The 20,197-nt window shown below is 42.8% G+C and overlaps 1 protein-coding gene across 1 annotated transcript in view; it reads left to right on the forward strand.

Annotated features, from left to right (window-relative positions):
* otogl (otogelin-like) overlaps positions 1 to 20,197 on the forward strand; it is a 198,108-nt gene that overhangs the window by 93,824 nt on the left and 84,087 nt on the right. The window contains exons 29-31 of the mRNA XM_048607915.1: positions 7,063 to 7,219; positions 8,329 to 8,355; positions 10,160 to 10,327. Coding sequence (XP_048463872.1) covers positions 7,063 to 7,219; positions 8,329 to 8,355; positions 10,160 to 10,327 — 352 coding nt within the window. The remainder of the gene's footprint in view (positions 1 to 7,062; positions 7,220 to 8,328; positions 8,356 to 10,159; positions 10,328 to 20,197) is intronic.

The following is a 20,197-nucleotide window of genomic DNA, read 5'->3' on the forward strand; positions in this document are numbered from 1 at the left end:
GGTTAGTAGGTAGGAGATGAGGGTGGGGCTTGAGGTGGGAGGAGGGATAGGTGGGAAGAAGGACAGGTTAGGGAGGCGGGGATGAGCTGGGCTGGTTTTGGGATGCGGTAAGGGGAGGGGAGATTTTGAAGCTTGTGAAGTCCACATTGGTACCATTGGGCTGCAGGGTTCCCAAGCGGAATATGAGTTGCTGTTCCTGCAACCTTCGGGTCGCATCGTTGTGGCACTGCAGGAGGCCCAGGATGGACATGTCGTCTGCAGAATGGGAGGGGGAGTTGAAATGGTTCGTGACTGGGAGGTGCAGTTGTTTATTGCGAACCGAGAGTAGGTGTTCTGCAAAGCGGTCCCCAAGCCTCCGCTTGGTTTCCCCGATGTAGAGGAGGCCACAACGGGAACAGCGGATGCAGTATACCACATTAACAGGTGTGCAGGTGAACATCTGCTTGATGTCGAAAGTCTTCTTGGGGAATGGGATGGGGGTGATGGGGGAGGTGTAGGGTCAGGTGTAACACTTCCTGCGGTTGCAGGGAAAAGTGCCGGGTGTGGTGGGGCTGGAGGGGAGTGTGGAGCGGACAAGGGAGTCACGGAGAGAGTGGTCCCTCTGGAAAGCAGGTAAGGGTGGGGAGGGAAAAATGTCTTTGGTGATGGGGTCGGATTGCAGATGGCGGAAGTGTCGGAGGATGATGCGTTGGATCTGGAGGTTGGTGGGGTGGCACGTGAGGACGAGGGGGATTCTGTTTTGGTTGTTATTGCGGGGAGGGGGTGTGAGGGATGAGTTGCGGGAAATGCGGGAGACACGGTCGAGGGTGTTCTTGACCACTGAGGGGGGGAAGTTGCGGTCCTTGAAAAACGAGGACATCTGAGATGTACGGGAGTGGAATGCTTCATCCTGGGAGCAGATGCGGCAGAGGCGAAGGAATTGGGAATAGGGGATGGCATTTTTGCAGGAAGGTGGGTGGGAGGAGGTGTATTCTAGGTAGCTGTGGGAGTCGGTGGGCTTGAAATGGATATCGGTTTCTAGGTGATTGCCGGAGATGAGACAGAGAGGTCCAGGAAGGAGAGCGAGGTATTAGAGATGGTCCAGGTGAACTTAAGGTTGGGGTGGAAGGTGTTGGTGAAGTGGATGAACTGTTCGAGCTCCTCATGGGAGCACGAGGCGGCGCCGATATAGTCATCAATGTAACGGAGGAAGAGGTGGGGTTTAGGGCCAGTGTAGGTATGGAAGAGGGATTGTTCCACGTAACCTACAAAGAGGCAGGCATAACTTGGGCCCATGCGGGTACCCATGGCCACCCCCTTTGTCTGTAGGAAGTGGGAGGAATTGAAAGAGAAGTTGTTGAGGGTGAGGACGAATTCAGCTAAGTGGATGAGGGTATCAGTGGAGGGGGACTGGTCGGGCCTGCGGGACAGGAAGAAGCGGAGGGCCTTTAGGCCATGTGTATGGGGAATGCAGGTGTATAGGGACTGGACGTCCATGGTAAAGATGAGGTGTTGGGGACCGGGGAATTGGAAGTTCTGGAGGAGGTGGAGGGTGTGGGTGGTGTCACGGACGTAGGTAGGGAGTTCCTGGACCAAGGGGGAGAAAATGGAGTCCAGATAGGTGGAGATAAGTTCGGTGGGGCAGGAGCAGGCGGAGACAATGGGTCGACCAGGGCAGTCAGGTTTGTGGATTTTGGGAAGGAGATAGAAGCAGGTGGTGTGGGGTTGGGGAACGATGAGTTTGGAGGCTGTGAGTGGGAGGTCACCTGAAGTGATGAGGTTGTGGATGGTTTGGGAGATGATGGTTTGGTGGTCGGGGTGGGGTCATGATCAAGGGGGCGGTAGGAGGAGGTGTCGGAGAGTTGGCACCTGGCCTCGGCGATGTAGAGGTCAGTGCGCCATACTACAACTGCGCCTCCCTTGTCCGCGGGTAACCCGACAAAAGTTAAAGTTTTTGAAATGCAACATCATTGCTATAATGTAGAATTGGAAGCCTTATTAGAAGAAAATGATACAATGTTGCTCTGATAAATAGATTTAAAGCTTGTAATACAATGAAGATTGCATTTCTATAAAGCAGAATTATAAATCCTGTAGGCAGATAAATACTGTAATAGTGACCTAATGCAATATTAAAGCTAAAAGTAAAGAAAATTACAAGCAACATTGAGATCCTGCAGATTTAAAACAGCTTTGGAGTAAAAAGAATAGTTAAACACATTAGGTAGAAATAGCGGGTGAAACAAATCAATCTGGGAGATTTACTTTCCCTTATATGCCAAACTGAACACAAATTGAACACATTGGAGAAATAGTGCTTGAGACATCAAATTGTTTCAAAATTATATAAGAAACCTCAAGGTGAACAGGTAAATACCTAATTGTACTCAATAGGACCTTCAGTTGATAGTGTTATAAATCACCAAAATATAAAAGAAGGTACAAATATCTTTGGAGATGTTCAGGCAGCTTTTAGTAGTTACTTCAATCTGTGAACAAACAAAGTTTTCAAAAGAGCAAGACCTACCGAATATTTCAGCATCCAGGAAAATACATAGATAATTTCATTGATGACCTCTACGGTTTAGTGTAAAAACTGATGCCATGGACCGTGAATTGAAAAGACAAAGATTGTTATTGGAATTACTGAGGAGTTCTTTGTCAGTTTTATTATGCACAATGAAGATTTAGTTTTTGGAGAAAGCTATTTAAATTGTACTGGAAGCCGGAACCAGGAATAATCACAGACAAATCCTGAGAGGTGATGGATTACCTTACCATGGGAGTGCAACAGAATTTGTTGATATCATGAGGTATAAATAGTCTGCAGTCACAAGTGACAAGCTGACAAGAAAAGTAGGCCAAAACATTGGATACTAACAGTCAGTGTCATTGGTTTGGAACAAAAAAGTGTCATGGGCACAAGCAGTGACTGGCTACTGCAAAAGAATGCTACATCTGTAAAACTATAGGTCAATTCGCTTTGATTTGATTTGATTTGGTTCATTGTAGTCTCATGTACCTAAGTACAGTGAAAAGCTTTGTTTTGCGAGTAGTACAAGCAGATCATAGCAAACAAGGACATATAGATCATAGGGTGCTTAGACAGAACGAGGCATACAAGGTTATCTTCTGCCTGAAGAAAGAGGTTGGAAGAGAGCATTACTAGGTGGGAAGGGTCTTTGACGATGTTGGCAGCCTTTCCACAGCAACGAGAAGTGTAAATGGAGTCCATGGATGGGAGGTTGGTTTCCATTATTGTATAGGCTGTGCTTTCAGAACAACTTTCTGCAGTATCTTACAGTCCCGGGCAGAGCAGTTTCCGTACCAGGCCGTTATGCACCCGGACAGTATGCTTTCTATGGTGCATCTGTAGAAGTTGGTGAGGGTCTTTATGGACATGCTGAATTTCCTAAGCCACCTGAGGAAGAAAAGGCATTGTTGTGCCTTCTTGCATCTCCGTAGGGAGGTCCAGGACAGATTGTTGGTTATTGTCACTCCTAGGAACTTGATGCTCTGAACCCGCTCCACCTCAGCTCTGTTGATGTAGATAGGAGTGTATCCTTCTCCTTTCTTCCTGAAGTCAATGATAAGTTGTTTAGTTTTGCTGACATTGAGAGAGAGAGATTGTTATTATTGCATCATGACACCAAGCACTCTATCTTCTTCCTGTATTCCGACTCATTGTTGTTTGAAATCTGGCCTACCATGGTGGTATGGTCGGCAAACCTATAGGTGGCGTTCACACGGAATTTGGCTACACAGTCACCAAAGATCCTCAGACAGCACCTTCCAAACCCGTGACCACTTCCATCTAGAAAGACAAGGGCAGCAGATATATGGGAACACCACCACTTCCAAGTTCCCCTCCAAGCCTCTCACCATCCTGACTTGGAAATATATTGCTGTTCCTTCACTGTTACTGGGTCAAAATCCTGGAATTCCCTCCCTAATAGCTTTGTGGGTCAACCCACAGCAGGAGGACTGCAGTGGTTCAAGAAGGCAGCTCACCACCACCTTCTCAAGGGCAGCTAGGGATGGGCAAGAAATACTGGCCAGCCAGCAACGCCCACATCCCACAAATGAATAAAAAAATAGTCGTGAGTGTACAGGGAGTACAGTAGGGGGCTGAGAAGGCATCCTTGTGGGGTGCCAGTGTTGAGGGTTATCATGGAGGAGGTGCTGTTGTCTATCTTCACTGATTTTGGTCTGTGGGTCAGGAAACTGAGGATCCAGTTGCAAAGGGCAGAGCCGAGACCTAGGTCTCAGAGATTTGAGGCTAGTCTGGTAGGAATTACAGTGTTGAAGGCAGATGTGTCGTTGATGAGTAGAAGCCTGATGTAGGTCTGTTTGTTGTCCACATGTTCAAGAGATGAGTGTAGGGCTAAGGTCATTCCAGAAAATGTGCAGAAGTAGAACACATTTTCAAAGCAGCAGAAAACCAAATGGTTACTTGTACAAAATGTCAAAGTGATGCAACCATTACCATTAAAAAAATACCTGTAGCATTCTGAAATTAAATTTGTCATTCAAGCAACTTGAGTTTGAGTGAGTTTGTTCAACGTCAATGGACATCTCGTTCATTTTGAGCTTAATATGGGTGAGTGTCACTGTTTTTCAGATGAAATTCCATGACTGAAGGAACAGAAATGATGGCCTGCAGAGATAAAATTACATGATCCAGATAGAATAACTCTCAAGATTATAGATATGATATATATGGTACTGCAATACAGAGTGTAGGAGAGTTGACAATGTATATATCCTTGTCACACTTGAACCGGCATACATCTTGACCCCAACTTCCCTGAAATATGCCTGAATATTAGTTTTTCCAGCTTCTCTTTTGGAAAATGTTTCAGAAAGAATACACTAGGGACACCAGGTATACAACCAGGGCTCAGTTAGTGATTTGGTATCGAGAGATGTCAAAATAAAATGCACATTTTAAAGCCCATTGTGAAATCTGCAATTATACAGGCTTGTCAGGTCTGACAAATACTCCAAATATTACTGAAATAAATCAAAACACAAAAATCAGTGTTTTTTGCAGTAGAAGCAAATACTGAGAACAAGAATGAACAGTACAACCTGCTTGACCCCATGGAGGAATGTTTAACTGAAAGTATGCAGCCAGCAAAACTATCTGATGAATAGTTTGATATTGCAGATTTGTTTCTGATGTGGATGATGTGCTGACATGAATTCAAGAGCAACATTTCAATCCTTTGTCTTATTTGTACAATGCTCTAGTACAATGACTTAGGATCTGAACTTGCCTAGTTCACCAGCTAGACATTCAGAGAGGGTGAAGAAAGAAATCAAATGCAGTTAAATAGTTGAAATAAAGAGCTTACACACTTCAACACAGACATGTCAGCAGATTGAAAAATAAGATTTGCTTGAACAAAATGAAGATAAGCTGCAAATTATTCCATGGAAGCTAGACTAATGTCCTTGGATTCAGAATAAGAACAAAAGAACAAAAGAAGAACAAAAGAGAAGTACAGCACAGGAACAGGCCCTTCGGCCCTTCAAGACTGTGCCAATTAGCATGCCCTGACTAAACTAAAAAGACAAACCTTTTGCCCTTATTCGATCCATATCCCTCTATTCCCTTCCTATTCACATAATCATCCAGATGCCTCTTAAATGTCGCCAGATGCCTCTTAAATGTCGCCAACGTGCCTGCTTCCACCACCTCCTCTGGCAGTGCATTCCAGGCTCCTACCACTCTTTGCATGAAAAACTTTCTTTGCACATCTCCCTTAAACTTCTGTCCTCTCACCTTGAACCTGTGCCCCCTTGTAATTGAAATTTCAACCCTGGGAAAAAGCCTCTGACTATCCACCCTAGCTGTGCCTCGCATAATTTTGTAGACCTCTATCAGGTCTCCTCTCAGCCATCGTCTTTCCAGTGAAAACAATCCTAGTCTTTTAAAACTTTCCTCATAGCCAATGCCCTTAAGACCGGGCAACATGCTGGTGAACCTTCTCTGCACTGTCTCCAAAGCTTCCATGTCCTTCTGGTAGCATGTCAACAAAAACTGCACACAATACTCCAAATGCAGCCTAACAAGGGTTTTATACAGCTGCAACATGGTTTGCCAACTCTTGTACTCCATGCCCTGGGCGACGAAGGCAAGCATGCCATATGCTTTCTTAATCACTTTGGCCACCTGTGTTGCCACTTTTGGGGAACTGTGGACCTGCATGCCCAGATTTGTCTGTATGTTAAGAAGAAACGGCTTGATCTAAAAATTTAGCAAACTGCAAGGAAGAAAGTACTTTATCTAACAGAGCAGCTGGGTTCTCTGGTGGACATTCATGAGATTAAAGGTCGCCCAGGTGGTGTTGTGGGGTAATTACCTTTGTTAATAGAGAAATGCTCCTTTGTGAAGGAAATCAACTGAATGGCCTTTTCTTGTTTCTTTCCTTTTTAATGACCTTGAGTTTCTGCTTAATGGTGCCTCCCCAAGGATATTGATGATTTTGAACTCATCTATAGTAGTACCACTGACTATCAAGGGCGTATGCTTAGATTTTCTCCCACTGGTGATAGTTATTGCTTGTCTCTTGTATTGTGGTATGGATGTTACTTCTGGGTCTGTCTATACAATGCTGTTGAAATGAAATTATAACATACTGTAATACGCAGTTGAATTTTTAGCTTGTTTAATGTACAATGCTTCTTATCATAATTACTTGTTAAACAGGACAAAGTAACATTATGAATGTTGCGTTATCTCACCTGGTTTTGGAAAATAGTTTGGTTACCTAATATGCTCTAGATGGCAGTGCTGTGTCATTTTAAAAAAAGTCCTGAGATTTTAGAAAATTATTTTCCCCCATGTAAGAAATAACAATGAAGCCAATAAGGTTTTGTGGGTTTTAGCTGGGTTTAAAGCACTTAAGTAGAGGTCACACCTTGGGCTTATGTACAATGTCCAAGAACTGATTGATGCTCATCATCAAATTGCATCTTGTACTGTGTTCAATCAGACTCTAAGACTGGCACGAGGTATAATTTGCCATTATGACATTATTTTGTTTTGATAATAATGAACATTTTTGGTTTCTCAAGGTCGACGTTACCTGGTTTTATAAGAATTGTCTTACAGACACGTGTAACTGTAACCGTGGTGGAGACTGTGAATGTTTTTGTACCAGCGTTGCAGCATATGCACATACATGCTGTCAAAAAGGAATCTCAATCAGTTGGAGATCACCCAGTGTTTGTCGTGAGTATTATCCGAATATACGTTTCAGCTGTGGTAGGTAAGAAATGTTACATTGAAAAAAATGTGATTCAAAATGTTGTACTACAACAAAAGAAAAAAATCAATCATGAAAAAATTCATAATTTCATAATTAGAAGACAGTACTGAATGAAATTTGTTAAATGGGGATGCTTGGTAGATATCATCTTAACCAGTCATCATCCATTTTTTGGCTTTATTACCAGCATTAGAATAATATTAATCACAGTCATCTCAATAAATAGGGTAACAATGACAGGAATAACAATAATAAGGTAATACTATTATATGAGTTAATTTTAGTGAGATAATACATTTTATCTTTTCTTTTATTGCTGGGGTTAGGTGAGTGAAGATTTCTCTTGAAAGGAAGGAATGAGAAGTGCAGAAATTCAGCAAGAATGGCCCATAGAAAAGCAATCATAGTTTTGGTTGCAGCAAAATAATGTATGACACTTAAGTTATTTCTTTGGACAGCCATTTCTACTTCCAATAAACTTCCACTGAATTGAATTCATAAACTCATAAATTCAATTGTGTGCTTTTCAAAGTCATATATCAAAAAATTCAATTTTCAAATTAAAATTCTAAAAGATAGATTAAGGATATAGGATCCCTACAGTGCGGAACAGACCATTCAGCCCACTGAGTCCACAAGGACCCTCCAAAAAGCACTCCAACCAGACACACATCTCTACCTTATCCCCACAACCCAGCACCTCCCATGGCCAATATACCCAGCCCACTCATCCCTGGACACTATGGGCAATTTCTCAGGGCTAATCCCCCTAACCTGCACATCTTTGGCTGTGGGAGGAAACCGGAGCACCCAGAGGAAACTCACATTTGATTCAAAGTTTAATCAGAGTAGGCCAGAAATCTGAGTCTCTGACTAATGATCAAAAGAAAATCACTGTAAGTAGATTAGAATAATATTAATCATTAATAGAATTCATAGATCAGGACATATTATCTTTAACTTATGCATACAAACAAAAAGGACAGATTGATTTAAAGAGATGTAAACACTTAACTGCAACACGCATGTTTTGAATTTTTTTTACTTACTGGACATTCTTGATATTTTTCAGCTATTGACTGTGAATATTACAATCAAGGTATGTACTGCACTTATGTTTCTATTTAAACAAAATAGGGAACGTTTTTCTTTAAATTTCAGTGAAATGTACAAATTATTATGATTTTTTTTTTGCCATGTGTCTGTCCATGTATTTTAAAAATCATGCGTATAGCACCCACTTCCAGTAGGTGTCACACTTTGTTCCTCTGACATTTTTATTCAACATAATTCAGTTCTCCTTTTGTGTTTGTGTGACACCTTAGGATATTTTACCAGATCAAACATATAATATAAATACAATATGTTTCTGTGTTCCATGCTTTCTTCACTTCATCATTGATGCTGTCCTGCAGACACTGCACTTTGGAATTTCCTTTGTGAATCCTGAATTACCACTTTCCTGTTTACAATGGCTGACTTAACACTCTTTACTACCTTTCCTGAACTCCTCTAACACTCTCGATTCTTGCTTTTGTTTGTCTTCAATATGTGGTGCTTTTTTCCTGCTCAATGTAAAACATTAAGAAATCTTAACTTAAACGAGGAACACTATAGAAACATGGTAACTTCTCTGTTGCTGACTGGCTGAAATGTATTAACTCAGCACAGACTGAAGATCAGACTTTGCACTTTCCAGGCTTATATGGCTGTTACTTAATTGAGTAAGCTTGCTGTGCAAACTTGGGAGCCCACATTTAAAATTTAAATTAATAAGAGGACAGGCTCTGATTTTCTTCTTGGCCCTACAGCTGTGCATTGCTATATGTCCAAGTGTTACCAACAAAGGTTTATCTCATTGAGTCCACATTTCCTGTAAAACTATATTTAAATGTTAATTCTCATAGCATGGTAATAATATTAACGTAGCAATTAATAGTTTTGCTACAGTGCAGAAGCAGGCCATTCAGCTCATCAATTTAACACTGACCCTCCGAAGAGCAGCCCACCCCACCCCTCTAACCCTGCATTCCCTATGGCCAATTGATCGAGCCTGCACATCCCTGGACACTGCAGGCAATTTAGCATGGCAAAACCACCCAGCCTGCGCATCTTTGGATTGTGGGAGGAAACCAGAGCACCTGGAGGAAACCCACATAGAAACTAGGAGAATGTGCAAACTCCACACAGACAGTTGCCTGAGTTTAGAAACAAACCTGGGTCCCTGAGTCTGTGAGGTAACAGTGCTAACCATTGAGCCACTGAACCACCGTGCCACCCTTTGTCTTTCTTTAATCCCCAAAGTGACTAAACTCTGTATGTAATTCACTGCTGTACTATCTCTATATTGTGTCAATGTGAGATGACAAATCTTCCTTCCCCTTCCCAATATTTAGCTCCCCTTCTAATGACTCCAATCCACATTCCTGGGTCAGTGGTCATTGTAACACTGCCAGAAAGCACCCATCCTGAAAACATGGAAAATACTGCTGGTACTTTTTACTCTACAGATGAAAAATTGAGTGAAAAGGAGTTTGGAGAGGTTACTAATTGAACTCTGTTTCAATGTAAAGAGTCGGGTCTCATGTTGCTGTGGACTATCATCAGCTTCTGTTGCCAAGCAGCAACAACCAACACACAGAGGGCTGGCACATGCTGTTACCAGGGAGGATGGTGGTCAGTAGCACTTTGGGCAGAGAAGATAAGCTATGGTCAACCAGGAAGGTGGTGTTGGCTCCATCACACATTTTAGCCCATTTTTTCAAGCACCCTTCACCTTTGCTTGGGGTGGGAACTCAGAAGAAATTTCATCTTGCTATGTAATGCAAATCTTATTTTCTCAGGTGCTGTTGTCTCCACCAATATAGTGATGGAAAGTCACAAATCATTCTTTCATATTTCAGATCTCGGAGAAGGACCGTTTATGTTCATTAACTATTTATGCAATGACACTGTTATTGCAAACAACAAGATCACTGGGGATGTTGTACCTTTGCAAATAAATAATGCTGGACAGAATACTTTAATGAATTTCATGATTACACCTGGATTATACAAAGCAAAACAGTCAAGTGAGTATCAAGGAATTTAGTTGAAAAAAATGCAGTGGATGCTCATAGTGTTCTGAATCTTGCTGTAAATCCTGTGCATATTTATATCTAGCACATATATCCATAGCAATAGTCAACTTGGTGGAGTGGAACTTGCTGTTTTGTGGCTTTATGAAGAAACATTTAGAAATCACAGTATAATTCTCCACTGAAATGTCATGTCCAGTGGAGGCCAATATACATAATTCACACATGTTCTTCCTCCATTAAGAGACTAAATCTTGTTGACCTCCATACATGTTTGTTCTGCCAATAATATCTTTAAGAGTTGTGGGAAAGTGACTTGCAAAGGTTCTCTCAGCTGCAAGTAGATTCCATCACACAGTTTAACCCACTTTTGGAGACACTATGTTGGTCCTGGGCCCAGCATGGCTGCTCAACCCCCATGAGGACAGGCAACTAATTAGTTTAATTAAGAGTCTTGCTAGGGACAGTTAAAGGAGGTTGACTAGGATTTTCCAGTTGGTGTCCAGTTTCCTGACCTGCTGTTGGATGTGGGTGAAATAATTCCACAGAGACTGGTATCCCATAACGAAGTCGCCCTTTATTTACACATTCAGAGTCCTTGACACTGCTCCAGCTCCCTCAGAGCCAGCTCTCAGAGTGAAGAGAACCTCTGACACTCCTGTCCAGGGCTCCCTGTTTGGACCAGATCAGGGAACTCATGTTCTGAGGTCCACCTGGCTGACCTTGTTACAATCACTACAGAGGGCAATTGAACTTCCTGGAGGTATGCAACCAGTGGTAGGTTAGGGAGGACAGTGCTGTAGGCAGGATATGCTCCATTTCTCCCAGGCTGCCTGGATGCAGGTCTAGCCAAAGGCATCTTTGTAAAGGGATATTTACAGCACTATCCCTGAATCCAAACCCATCACAGTGGAGGCTTGAGTTTGTTTTTTATTTCAATCCATTATATATTGGGTTTTTTAAATTGCTGGTGAGTAAGCATCTTCATTTTGAAGCATCTTCTCAGTTACTTGCCCTTTACTGCAGCTGTTGCTCATCTCAATCTGGAAGCGTCGGATATGTTGACCATCTTTAACATCCATCTGTTTGTCATCCTTGATTGGACAGGCAACCTGCCTCCATGCCAATTAAGGGACACACAGTCAATATCCTAAAAAGTAACATCCCTCCTTCTCAAGTATATATTTGAGACCTGATAATAGTCCTGGCTCCTCTATTCCAGCCCCAACTTCATGTGCCACGTTGAGCTGGTGCTATCAGTCTCGCCATATGGAAGCTTGTTCTTAAGGAATCTAAACTGATAGTTCAGTGCAGTATTTAGGAAGTACTACGTTATCAGAAATACCTTATTTCTAATGAGATAGTAAAGCAAGACTGTATTTCAATGTTGAGGTCATAAATTGTTCAATGGCTTTTGAAGAATGGCAAACAGTTTTCGTGGTCAATACTTATCTGTCAATTCACTTTGCCAAAAATAGACTAACCAGTCAATAATCATTTCCTGTTTGTAAGATCTGGTTTTGAGCATGTTATCTTACAAAATCAATTATAAAATTTAATAGTAATTGATTGTTAGCTATTTTGTGGTATTTACAGAGTTTGAAGACTGTGGTATATTTATTCTTATAATTTTAATTATTCTTATTATTATAATTAATTATTATTCTTATAATTAATTCTTACTTACCTGCGGTATCCTTGCTAATTTTGAGTTTTTGACAAGTGATTATCAACCATAAATAAACCTTGTCCAAATATATCCCTCATGACTAAATAGAGATTGCAGCTTTCTATTTCTCAATTATTGCTGCTTGACAATCTAATTTATGAGTTATGGCAGGGAATGGAGTGGTCAAGGGTGGACAAAAGAGAGGAAATTCTTGGAAGAACTTTCATCTGGAACATGATTTCTTAATTAAAACTGGATATGGAAACTGATAACTTCCACTTTGCCCTCTCAACATACGTTTCATAGGACCCTGAGGAGACCAAAAGGGCTCCTTCAAGCATCCATACTTTTTAGGTATATCTTGTCCATGCATTGAGGGCATTGCTGGCTTGGCCAGCACTTATTGACCATCTCTAATTGCCCTTGAGAAGGTAGTGGTGAGACTTCTTATTGAAATGCTATGATCCATGTGATGTAGGTACACCTACAGTTTTGTAAGTTCCTTAAATCCAATAAAGTTCTTTGCTGAGGATGTCACTAGATTTATCTGTCTTCTCCCTAAAGTAATACTATGGGCAGCCTCTCTGCCTTATGTCCATTATTACAGCATTGTCAGAATAAGCTACCTCCTTCATATGTACAAGCTCTTGATACTTCCAGTGCCATCAACGAAAGCTTATACAGAATCTTTAACTTAATGAAACACCTCAAGGGACTTCACAGGACCACTATAAAACAAAACCTGATGTTGAGCTACGTAAGGAGATATTGATCAATTGGTCACACCCCGCTAGGTTTTAAGGAGCATCTTGAACGTGGTGAGGAGAAAGTTATTGAAGGCATGGCTACCAATGAATTGAAACTGGGAACGATTTAAATTAAGGCCAAAATTAAAAGAGTTCAAGGATCACCGACAGTTTAAATGCTGGAGGAAATTACAGAAAAACTGAGGTATGAGGCCATAGAGGGATTTGAACCCAAGGATAAGAATTTCAAACTCAAGATGTTGCTTGACCATGAATCACTGTATGTCTGTTGGCCGAGAGATGAAAGACATAAGCAAGAAACAAACAGACAGTATTCATTTCAGCCAAGTGAGTTTCTTCTTATATGTCTAAATTGAGCCCTTGATTCAATAAATACTCTACAAATTTTTCAACGTCGAACCTATTTCTTAAAAGACACTTGCTTACTCCTAAACACATTTCTGATTTGTGTATAATTTTTTGTATCGGCTAATATATTTGAAAGCAGCATGTGAGACAGAATAAGGTTGCTTGCTCAATCTGCCAGATTATATAATATCTACGCTATAGAATGAGACTATTCAGTCAAACTTGTCTAAGTTTGTGTTCACACTCCACACGAAGTTATTCCCATTCAAATTATTTCTTTCCACCTTGACCCTGTGCCTGGCAACTCCTTTCACGTTAAAATACAGGCATCATCTGTATGCTTAAAAATTGTGAAATATGAATATGGAAGATTCAAAGAAGCCAAGCATATCCTCACTCAATATCAATAGCTTGCAGAAAGTGAAATGTTAGCCAGACAGTACAGAGTAGCTAAGGGATCAAGGATGTAAGCATTTTTTTTTACTTTTAAGCATTGGTTAAGGCTCTTCCCATGGATTGCTTAGTTTTATCCTTCTATGGGATGTAGGCATTTCTGGCAAGGGGGGCATTTGTTGCCTACCCATAGTTGCCCGTGAACTAATTGGCTTTCTAGGCCATTTCAGAGGATAGTTAAGATACAACCACATTGCTGCAGGTCTGGAGTCACATGTAGGCCAGATAGCATTTTTTTCCTTATAAGGGATTAATAAACCAGGTTTTGTTTTCATGGCAATCAATAATGGTTACATCATTAGGTTAGGCTTAATTCCAGACGTCATTGAATTCAAACTTAATCATCTACCATGATGAGATTTGAACCCATGATCCCATAGCATTAGCCTGTGGCTGAGGATTCCAAATCCACTGTCCTTGCCACTTCACCACTGCTGTATAATATTTAAAACCAAATGTCTCACAAAGTTCAGAAAAAGCTGACAGTGAATTTCTTCTCTCAAAACACAGTGATACTTGGTGTTCTTTACCACAGAGGGCTGTTAAGGCCGTGCCATTAAGTATATTTAATGCTGAAGTAGATTTTTTAATCAGCAAGGGTTATGAGGAAAAAGACAGGAAAGTGAAGTTGTGGATTGTCAAATCAACCCTGATCTCATTGAATGGTGGAGCAGACTTGATTGGCTGAATGGCTAACTCTGTTCTTATTTTTTATGGTCTTAAGTAAGAAATAAAATTATAAATATAATTAGGTTTTCTGAGCTTTTGAAGCTGATTGCTGGTGTTTTTGGATTGGATTCACTCGCAAGCTCAATTTGGCTCTTTCGCATTTGGCATTAATTGAAAGAAAGATTTAAGCAATTGGTACAAATCAACTTGCAGCATTTGGGAAAGTTACATGAAAAGGTTGAAAGGAATTTTTGGTTCCATTAGGCAGGTATTTTATTTCTGAAAAAGCTGCCTCTTTCGTTCTGATGAGTACTATATGAGTTTTGTTGACCAAACTCCTTTCTGAAGAAGGGTCCAGACCTGAAACGTCAGCTTTCCTGCTCCTCTGATGCTGCTTGGCCTGCTGTGTTCATCCAGCTCTACACCTTGTTATCTCTTCCTGGATGTAGCTGCTTGTTATTTACCAAGGACTGTAAAGCATAAAACAAAAGCTAAACCTGTAATCTGATGATGAAATCACAGAATCTATTTTCAGTGATGCTAGGTTGAACAAGCAATACTAAATTTCATGTTCATATTACTTTCTTAATAACTAACAGAAATAAAACATTTTTGTGTAACATAGGCTGAAGAAGGAAAACCAAGGAGTTGTTGATGCCTTAAATGGTATCATCTGCTGTGAGGTCATGCTTTCAACCTTCAGCCTGTAATACAAAGTGAACTTTAGAAAATAGGGAGATTGGAACAGGAGTAAACCATAGGACCCCCTAGTGCCTGCCCTGCCATTTGACAAACACAGAAACATAGAAAACATAAAAAGAAAAAGATAGGAGTAGGAGTAGGCCACTCAGCCCCTCAAGCATGCTCCTCCATTCATGATGATCAATAGCTGATCATATAATTCAGTAACCTGTTCCTGCTTTCCTCCGATATTCTTTGGTACATCCAGCCCCAAATGCTATTTCCAACTCTTTAAAATCACAATGTTCTGGCCTCAACTGCTTTCTGTGGGACCGAATTCCATAGGCTTACCACTCTCTGGGTAAAGAAATTTCTCCTCATCTCAGTTCTGAATGGCTTACCCCATACCCTCAGACTGTGGCCCCTGGTTCTGGACTCCACTGTTGTAGGGAACATCCATCCTGCATTGACCCTGTCTAGTCTTGTTAGAATTTTATAGGTTTCTATGAGGCCCCCCTCATTCTTCTAAACTCCAATGAATAAAATCCCAACAGATTCAACCTCTCCTCATATGTCTGTCCTGCTATTTTCAGGAATCAGTCTGGTAAACCTTTGCTGCACTCCCTTCATACCCAGAACATCCTTCCTCAGATAAGGAGACCAAAACTGCACACAATATTCCAGGTGTGGTCTCACCAAGGCTGTGTACAATTGCAGCAAGATATTCCTGCTCCTGTTCTCAAATCCTCTTGCTATGAAAGCCAATATACCACTTGTCTTCTTGACTGCCTACTGCATGTGTAACTTACTTTCAGTGACTGTTGTACAAGGACACCCAGATCTCATTGCACATTCTCCTTGGACAATTTACAGCCATTCAAATAATAAAATGCCTTTCTATTTTTGCTCTCAAAGTGGATAACTCAACATTTATCCACATTATACTGCATGTGCCATACATTTGTCTACTCAATCAGCTTGTCCAAACCACACTGAATCAACTCTGCATCTTCCTCACAGCTCACAATCTCACCCAGCTTTATATCATCTGCAAATTTTGAGATATTGCACTTAGTTTCCTCATCTAAATTATTAATATATTTCGTGAATTGCTGGGGTCCGAACACTGATTCCAGTGGCAACCCGCTATCTACCATTTGGAAAAAAGACCCATTTACACTTACTGGAGACAGAAAAGACTGCAGATGCTGGAAGCTAGAGTCAGTAAATGTGGAGCTGGAAAAGCACAGCAGGTCAGACAGCATCCGAGGAGCAGGAAAGTCAAAGTTTCGGGTCAAAATCCCCCTTCAGGACTGGGGAGGGGGAGGAAAGTCCAGAAATAAATAGAGGGAGGGGGATGCACTGGGGGGAGGGTAGGTGAGAAGGAGATAGTTGGATGCAGGTAGAGGGTTATTGTAGTTGGTCAGTGGGAAGGGTGGAGTGGTTTGGTGAGTGAGAAGATGGACAGGTGAGGGGAGGAGAGATTTTAAAGCTGGTGAAGTCAATATTCAGGCCATTGGGCTGGAAGCTCCCAAGGCAAAATATGAGATGTTGTTCCTCCAGTTTGCATTTGGCCCCACTCTGACAGTGGAGGAGGCCAAGGATGGACAAGTCATCAGGGAAGTGGGAGGGGGAGTCAAAGTGGATGGCAATTCGAAGGTTGGGCTGGTCGGTGCAAGCACAACACGTGACTTCCGCTTCCACTCACGTGACCGTTCCTTTACACACATACCCATTCCTCCAGCTGCAGTCTCCACCCTGCTCCGAGTTCCAGCTTTACACCCAGCCCCGGCTCCAAGCCCTGCCAGGTATTCACCATGCCCGCACCTCCCCCTCACTGAGGCTGAACGGTTAGCCCTCATCAAAGGACTCACTTTCATTCCCCCTGCGCCCGTATGTGAATGAATTCTCCACACGCCTCGATGTTGAGTTCTTTTTCTGCTGCCTCTTCCTCTGCACCTATTTCTTTGAAAAAGTGTCCCACTCACCCTGTGATGGCCCCTTCTCCTGCCTCCAGCAAATTCCATCTTCCTGGACACCACCTTCCCTCCCTCGACCTCTTTATCTCCAAAAGCCACCGTGACATTAACGCCTGAATCTCTCTCCGCCCCTCTCATTCACTCCAATCTCTCCCCATCAGAATGCACGGCCCTCTATTCCATTTGCTCCAGCGCCAACCTCACCATTTAACCTGCTGACAAGGGGGTGACAGGGTGGTAGTATCACTGAGGTCAGAAGCCAACTCTCTGACACCTCCTCCTACCGTCCCCTCAATCACAACCCCACTTCTGATCACCAAGCCATCATTACCCAGAGCATCAACAACCTTAACACCCCAGGAGATCTCCCATCCACAGCTTCCAAACTGATAGTTTTCCAACCCGGCACTGCCTGTTTCTATCTCCTACTCAAGATCCATAAACCTGACTGCCCTGGTCGACCCATTGTCTCTGCCTGCTCCTGCCCCCCCGAACTCATCTTCTCTTACTTCGACTCCATTCTTTCTCCTTTGGCCCAGGAACTCCCCACCTACGTTCAGGGCACAACCCACGCCCTCCACCTTTTCCAAAACTTTCAATTCCCCGGCTCCCAACACCTCATGTTCACCATGGATGTTCAGACCCTATACATCTGCATTCCCCATGAGGATGGCCTAAAAGCCCTCTGCTTCTTCCTGTCCCATAGGCCCACCCATTCCCCCTCCACCGACACTCTCATTCACTTGGCGGAACTGGTCCTCACCCTCAACAACTTTTCCTTGATTCCTCCCACTGCCTACAAACCAAAGGGGTGGCAATGGGCACCCACATGGGCCTAAGCTATGCCTGCCTCTTTGTAGGATTCATGGAACAGTCCCTCTTCAACAACTACACCGGTACCATCCCTCACCTCTTTCTCCGTTATATTGATGACTGTATTGGAGGTGCCTCATGCTCCCTTGAGGAGCTCAAACAGTTCATCAACTTCACCAACACCTTCCACCACACCCTTAAATTCACCTGGACCATTTCTGACACCTCCTTCCCCTTCCTGGACCTCTCTGTCACCAACTCCAGCAACCGACTCACCACTGATATCCATTTCAAACCTACTGACTCGCACGATTACCTTGACTACACTTCATCTCATCCACCCTCCTGTAAAAATGTAACTCCTACTCACAATTCCTCTGCCTCTACTCCCAGGATGAGGCATTCTACTCTAGGGCTTCCCAGATATCCTCCTACTTCAGGGATCGTAGTTTCCCCTCCTCTGTTATTAAGGGCTCCCTTGACTGCATCTCCTTCATTTCTTGCACTTCTGCCCTCAAACCCTCTCCCATCAACAACAATAAGGATAGAGTCCCCTTAGTCCTCACAAACCACGCCACCAACCTCCAAATAGAACACATCAACCTCCGACATCCGCCACTTACAATCGGACCCCACAACCAAAAAGATATTTCCGTCTTGACCCCGTCCACTTTCCACAGGAATCTTCCACTGCGCGTCTCCCTCATCAGCTCCACACTCCCCACCAATCCCTCCGCCACACCTGATACCTTTCCCTGCAACTGCAGGAGGTGCTACACCTGCCCCCACACCACCCCTCTCACCTCTGTCGAAGGCTCCAAATAATCATTCCAAATCCAGCAGAGATTCACCTGCACTTCATCTAACCTCATCTACTGTATCTGTTGCTCCTGATGTGGTCTCCTCTATATTGGGGAGGCCACACGCAGACTCAGGGACCGGTTTGTGGAGCAGTGTGCTCTGCATGCACCAACCAGCCCGCCCTTCCAGTTGCCATCCACTTTAACACCCCCTCCCACTCCCCTGGTGATATGTCCATCCTTGGCCTCCTCCACTGTCAGAGTGAGCCAAAAGAAAACCGGAGGAACACCACCTCATATTTTGCCTCGGGAGCTTATAGCCCAATGATCTGAATATTGACTTGACCAGTTTCAAAATCTCTCCTCCCCAACCCCGTCAATCTTCTATCTATTTGTCCCACGCTTCCCTCTGACCAACCACAATAACCCCCTACCTGCATCCAACTATCTCCATCTCATCTACCTTCCCCCCAGCACCCCTCCCACCCCCCACCATCCGCATTTATTTCTGGACCTCCCTCCCCCTCCCCAGTCCTGAAGAAGAATTCCAACCTGAAATGTTAACTTTCCTGCTCTTCAGATGCTGTCTGACCTGCTGTGCTTTTCCAGCTCCACATTTTTTGACTCCATTTATACTTACTGTTTGTTTCCTCTCTGCCAGCCAGTTTTCTATCCACCTCAATACACTACCCCCAGACTCATGTGCTTTGATTTTACATGTTAATATTTCATGTGGGACCTTTTTGAAAACCTTCTGGAAGGCCAAATGAACTACATTCATCGGCTTCCCTTTATCATTCCTGCTCGACATATCTTTGAAGAATTCCTGTAGATTTGTCCAGCATGATTTCTCCTTCATAAATCCGTAAAGTCATGGTTGAGCCTCAACCTCAACTCCACTTTCCTACCCAATCCCCATACACTTTGATTTCTTTAAAGACTAACTTGATTATGCTCAATGAAACCACCCAGAATTCTGTAGAGGAGAGAATCATAGAATCCCTATAGTGTGAAAGTAGGCCATTTGGTCCTTCAAGTTCACACTGACCCTCTGAAAAGCATTCCACCCAGACCCACCCCCTACCCTATAACCCTGCATTTTGCACGGCTAATCCACCTAACCTACATAACGCCAGACATTATGGGTAAATTAGCATGGCCAAACCACCTAATCTGCACATCTTTGAATTATGGGAGGGAACCAGAGCACCTGGAGAAAACCTACACAGATACAGAGAGAATGTTCAAACTCACCTGACGCTGGAATTGAACCCAGGTCCCTGACGCTGTGAGGCAGCAGCGCCAACCATTGAGCCACCATGCCACCCCTCAAAGGTGCAAAAGTCTCTGAATAAGGAGATCTGATCTCATTCAAAAATGTTGTCCCGGTATCTATGCACCCTAGTTCTAAACATTTTATTCAGGGGCAACATCTAATTCTCAGCATTTGCCAGCTCTATCGTATTCTTAACTGCTAATTTCCTTTTCAAAGCTTTGTCCAGTGCTGGAAAAGAGGCAAAGTCAATAACAATGTCTAATTTAGGGATCAAAGTAAGTGGTGAGATTCTTTCCTCTCGCATCCCTGTGATCCTGAAATTTGGAACCTATACGATTAGTATTCTCTAAGTTGTCAATATAGTTTGAAAAGTTTTCTTTATAGTTGCAAAGAAATTAAAGCTTCACCA

The sequence above is a fragment of the Rhincodon typus genome, chromosome 18 (genome assembly GCF_021869965.1).
Source record: "Rhincodon typus isolate 14 chromosome 18, sRhiTyp1.1, whole genome shotgun sequence".
NCBI lineage: Eukaryota > Metazoa > Chordata > Chondrichthyes > Orectolobiformes > Rhincodontidae > Rhincodon > Rhincodon typus.